This window comes from Musca domestica, unplaced genomic scaffold, assembly GCF_030504385.1.
Source record: "Musca domestica strain aabys unplaced genomic scaffold, Musca_domestica.polishedcontigs.V.1.1 85, whole genome shotgun sequence".
Classification (NCBI taxonomy): Eukaryota; Metazoa; Arthropoda; class Insecta; order Diptera; family Muscidae; genus Musca; species Musca domestica.
In genome coordinates, this window is record NW_026712418.1 from 2,596,323 (window position 1) to 2,602,322 (window position 6,000).

The following is a 6,000-nucleotide window of genomic DNA, read 5'->3' on the forward strand; positions in this document are numbered from 1 at the left end:
GACAATAGTTTCCTTACATAATTTTTCCAAATCTAGTAAAGTTAAGTCAGAGACCTTAAACAGGAGACTGAATTTTTGTTCTATGTAAATATGAAACGAAAAATTTGTTTACAATTTTTTCATTATACCCTACAACACTATTTGTTGGGGGTATTATAAGTTTGATTGGGCCAAAAATTATGTAACACCTCGAAATATTGGTTTCCCACATAGGAAAGTACATATGGATCTTTCTATCTCGACGAGCTGAGTCGATCTGCTATGTATGTCCGTACGTTCGTCCGTCTGTCCATGTTAATTTGTAATCACTCTACAGGTCACAATTATGGCCCGATCTTCACGAAGTTTAGAATGGAGGTGGGGCTAGGGCCAGAAAAGAAGCCTATCTCTTTTGGAGACGATCGCTTAATATTTAGGTTGAAATGGACCAAAAACTGAAAAATGTCTTGATATTGTAATTGCTCTACAGGTCGCAATTATAGACCAATCGACACCTAAATTAGCATGAGGCTAGAGCTTGGGGCTGGGCAGGAGCCTTCCAATTTTGATGGTGATCGGATAATATTTAGTGGATGAAATAGACCATAACATTTGTGTTAAGTAAATGCCAAATTTTCCATTAAACCGCGAATATTTTTAATCCCGACGAAATCACAAATAGACGAACAGGTCAATTCTGACAGTTACGTGGATGCCAATAGTAAATATATCGGATATATATAGCGAAATACATACAATCTGTATATACAAAGGAAGGGGATGTTAGCTAGAATGCTTATATCTCATGAATGGCTAGACCGATTTTGACAAATTTTGTCAATTCAGAATGTCCTCGTGGCATAAAACTATAAAACTTAAAAAAATCGCATGGAAAGATGCCAATAATGATGTTAATATAGATTTTGTAGTATTTTGAGGCATTTTTTATTATTTCATATTTTTATCGCATGCGATTTTTTCAATATGACTTGTATTGTTGAAGTATACATTTTGTAATATTTTTTCACCTTACGACACAGGTTGGGGTTATTATATACATATTGTAATTATTGTTCGATCATCACAAACATTTTCACAAGGGTAGGGTCAGGATCAGAATGGCTAGGCCAATTGTTTTCAAAGATGTCCGCAATATATTTAGGGGTTGAAATGGACCAATAACTAAAAACGTTCCTGATTTTGCTGCCGTTATAAAGGTCACAAATAGTAACCAAAGGATACGGATTCTCGCATTAAGTTAGAGTTTAAAACAGCGGGTAGAATGGACCACTAATTTTGTGTGAAAAAATACCAACATTTTAATTCTACCGAAAGGCTGAAATGAACTTACAAGCGATATCCAAAATACACAAAAGCCGATTTCCTTGACGAATATAGCCAAATATCGTAGACAAGCAAATTGTATAAATGAGTTTTAGTTTAGAGATACAGTGGGTCTCTTGCTTTTGGAGGTGGGATGGAGGAGGATGGGATGATATTAAACAGAACAAATCTCCTGATCACTCAATTGAAGCCAATCGACAGGCCTGAAAAGAGAGTTAAGGACAGTGGACCACAACAACTAACAGCACGACGGAGTGCGTAAATATTGGGCAAATGTCCCTTGTCAAAATTCTAAGGGTAATATCAGGGCAGTGTTCCGTGACATAATTTCAAAAGCGAAGTCTTCCAAAATGGATTTGGATATAAGGTGGCTTCTAACATATTGCAGTGTTGTAGGGTATCACATGTTCGGCCCCGCACGACTATAGCCTTTGCTTACTTGTTTCAATATAATCTTTCTTGAAATTATATCATGCACATAAGAGATTAAAATGTCTCCTTCAAATTTAGTGAAAATCGATTCAGAATGCAAATATGCCTCCAAATGTTGATAGGGGAATTGCTCTACTTCAAATAAATTCTTTTGTTACGGGAGCTCTACTAAATATTCATAGCGGTGTAGGGTGTTATATAGTCGGCCCCGCCCTACTTTTGACTTTCCTCACTGGTTTTATTATTTATTCTATTTGGGATAAATAATCACACATAAGTTCACCGAATATCAATTTATTTTTCCTCATATGAATTAGTATACATTTATTAGAATATCATAATTAAAAAAAAAATGATCTGCCCAAAATCAAAGTCCAGATTGGTGATTACTATTATTTGTTTTTTATAATTTCGTATATTTGTTTGTTATTTATTGGGGCCCATAGACGTCATATATCGGGAGATGTTTTTTTTATTATGACCCTGTTTTCCTGCAAATTTTCTTGTTAGTCTTAGGTATTTATTAACAGGGAATACTCTTCAAGCTATTTTTTTGGGGTTCGATTGCAGAAAAAACGCAGAAATGTTTCTTCGCTGTTTTGAAAAGTTTTCGAAACACCACGATCCTCTAATTTTGGCTGCGCGTTCCACTATACCATTTACCTTTGCCACTTCTCTCCAGGGAGATACACCACATTATAAAATCATAAAAGTTCTTTGTTTATTAGGACATTACTTCCCGTTCCCATTGAAAAAAAAACACATTGACATAAGTTTTTAATAACTTTATTCTGTTACATTTCGTTTCAGATAAGTATGTATGGTGTCCTTACAATAATAAGTATGAGAAACAATAAACGAACGATGTGTGTGTGTAGACTATAACAAAGTTCTCTTACATGTAAAAGATCAAAGACAAATTCATGAAAATATAGATCCAGTTTTATGTACATTTTTTTAAGGATTTTTTTTCTTGTTGCAGCTAGTTATAAAAAGGAGAAAGGATATGGAAAGAGAAGCAAAAGAGAAAAGAGAGATAGTAAACGAAGAGAGAAGAAATTCAGTACATAGACATTAGTAGTTCAAAGAGAATAAACCACTAATGGGTATAGATGGAGGTGGTAGGTGGAAACGTAAAACTAGTTTGGTGTCCTGTGTCAGCTGGTAGAGATGTGCCTGTGGTCGATTAGTGAGTTCCTGGAGCAGGGGCTACATTCACAGAAGTAGCTGAGTTGATGTGACCAGCCAGAGGAGCGGTGTGGACAGCACCGCGAGTCTTGGCAACATAGACACCGGGTCCATGGGCACCATGAGCCAAACCGGGTCCTTGGCTCAGAGAGATTCCGGGATAACCACCCCAAGCTCCATGGCCCCAGGCACCATGACCCCAAGCTCCGCTTACATCGACGGCAGCAGGACCTCCCCAGTGGCCAGCCCAGGGACCGGCATGAGCGCCCCAAGCACTATGATCAGCATATGAGCCTCCCCAGGGACCGACCCATGGACCACCCCATCCCGAAGATTGAACACCAACAGCAAGGGCCAACAAGACTACGGCAAATGCGAACTAAAATGAAAAGAAGGTAAGACAATTTATAAATTCCCTTCAGACAACTATTCGCAAAAGGATCCTCTATTTTTAATCCTCATACCTTCATGTTGTTGAAAGAAGGATATGAAAGAACTGAAAGCGACAGCGAGAAGATTGTGTTCAACGAACGCCTTAAGATTTGATTCTGATTTTCTTAGTCAAATTAAGCCAACTTTTATACCAAAATAATTTGTATGGCTGCAAGTGTGTCTCTCTGTGTATGCCTTGGTGTGTGGCATTAGACGTTTCCAGTGTTATTTCTGAATGCCACACCAAAAAATCTGAAGAAAAACACAAAAACCAACCAAATACCAATAACAACAACTGAGAAATATCTTGGAAAAATAGTTTTTTTTTTCCAAGCTTAGCTATATTAAAGTGAGCGTTAAAATATATAATAATCGGAGCACCAGAGCAGCACCTTACAATTGTAACAACTGCCACCTCCACCAATGGCAACAACAATTGACGGTTGTTGTTGTTTGTTGTTTTGTTGCCGCCAGCGTAGCTGCTGCTGCGGCAAAATGTTTGCCTCCAAATAAAAAACCTGCAACATTTGACAATTAAATGGTTACTGGTCATCTTGATGTGGAATTGGAGTTTCTATTTTCGACAAGAACACTTGTCTAATAACTTATTTTTTATGGCATATTTGGTTGGCAGGGAGGGAGAGAGAGTGAGGGAGCGAACAGCCCAAACAATTGTTAGATGTAAGAAATTGGGCGTTGGTTGCAACGAATTCAATTGAATTATTTTTTTTTTTTTGCATTGTTTCAAATTCAATTGAGATATGAAAATTATTTATTGCCACAGGAACTTTATGAATATGAAAATTGCGAAACTGATATGTTGCTAAAGTACAACTACATACATACACTCCTATGCAGCCACTTGTGTATGGATTAACTGGCAGGTTCATAGAATGACTGCATAGCTAATTAGATTGCAACAGTAAATGTTCGAAGTTGTACTATAGGGCTTCCATGTAGTAGTACCCTACACCAAATAAATGTAAATGATTTAAAAAGCAGGTAAGATTGACGGGCCGAACTTTTGATACCCTCCATCCTTAGGGGAAAATATTTTATTTTTTATAATTTCTAGAGATATCAATCTAAGATGTCCATTTAAAATAACTAATTTGAAAAGTGTAATCCAAATAGATCCATTAAGGGAGATATACGATATCGAGGACCCATATAAAGAATTCTCTTTCAGGGATAAAGTATCCGAAATTATGTGCAGAATTACAGACAATTCCGTTCTGTGGCTATAATCACTAAAATACCGAGTATATGAGGGTACCGATATATGGGGGCTATACGATATCGTTAATCTATATAGACAGTTCTCTTTTGGGAAAAGCGGCTAAAATCGTCAAAATACGGAATATCTGGAGGTACCGTTATATGGGAACTATACGATATTGTGAACCGATATCTACAAACTGATCAAGATTATTTTTATACCCTCCACCATAGTATGGAGGGTATATTAAGTTTGTCATTCCGTTTATAACACCCCGAAATATACATTTTAGACCCCATAAAGTATATATATTCTTGATCAGCATAAAATGCTATGCCGATTTAACGACTTCTGTCCGTCTACCCGTCTGTGGAAATCAATCTAGCTTCCGAACGAATTGAAATAGATTGATAAAATTTTACTCAAATGTATATTATGTCTGCAGGACTTTTGGTCAATGTAAAATTTGGAGAAAATCGGTTCAGATATAGTTATAGCTCCCATATATATCTTTCATCCGATTTGGTGTTTAAGCCTCTCACATTCGTAATATGCACTCCACAAGAATGATATTTGGTACCAGATATAAGATACAGCCCAGAAATAGCTCTTTGTAATTTTATCGAAATCGGTTCAGATTTGGATATAGCTCCCATATATATTTTCATCCGATTTCGGGTTAATTGTGCACCAAATGGCCGATATAAGTCCAAATGGACTGAATTTTAGTACATCGGACCAAATTCAGCCTAGAAGCAAGTATATCAATTTTAGTGAAAATCGGTTCAGATATAGCTATAGCTCCCATATATATGTTTCATCCGATTTAGAGTTTTAGTCCCATACATTCGTAATATTCACTCCACAACCGTGATATTTGGTACCAGGTATTAGATGGAGCACAGGAATAGCTGTTTTAAATTTTATCGAAATCGGTTCAGATTTGGATATAGCTCTCATATATATCTTCATCCGATTTCGGGTTAAATGTGCACTAAATGGTCAATATCAGCCAAAATCACCAGTCTAGAAGCTAATACGTAAAATTTGGAGAAACCCGGTTCAGAGATAGCTATAGTTCGTAAAATGCACGATAGAATTAGATAGATTTTGATTTTGTACCAAATACCTCATAGAGCTCTGAAATGCCCTGTATAAACCTTTTTACGAGAGCTCTACTAAATATGCATAGTGGTGTAGGGTATCATATAGTCGGCCCCGCCCGACTTTTGAGCTTTCCTTACTGGTTTTTAACATACTTTTCGTACAGTTATATTTCCTTCTCTCCACCATAGGTACCATCAGTGTCCCCGATACTCAATATCAGTATTTCATCTCTATCCCCAACCAAAAATGACACACTTTGTGGCACACCAACAGTGACCTTTATGTGTAGTTTTCTATGA

At 36.8% G+C, this 6,000-nt stretch overlaps 1 protein-coding gene across 1 annotated transcript; it reads right to left on the minus strand.

The window, feature by feature from the left end:
- Window positions 1-2,525: 2,525 nt before the first annotated feature.
- Window positions 2,526-3,484, minus strand: LOC131806731 (adult cuticle protein 1-like). Its single transcript, XM_059131365.1, has 2 exons — window positions 3,408-3,484; window positions 2,526-3,322 (listed from the first exon to the last, which is right to left on the minus strand). The coding sequence occupies exons 1-2, from the start codon at window positions 3,411-3,413 to the stop codon at window positions 2,942-2,944; spliced, it is 387 nt and encodes a 128-aa protein (XP_058987348.1). The 5' UTR covers window positions 3,414-3,484; the 3' UTR covers window positions 2,526-2,941.
- Between the last annotated feature and the right edge of the window lie 2,516 nt (window positions 3,485-6,000).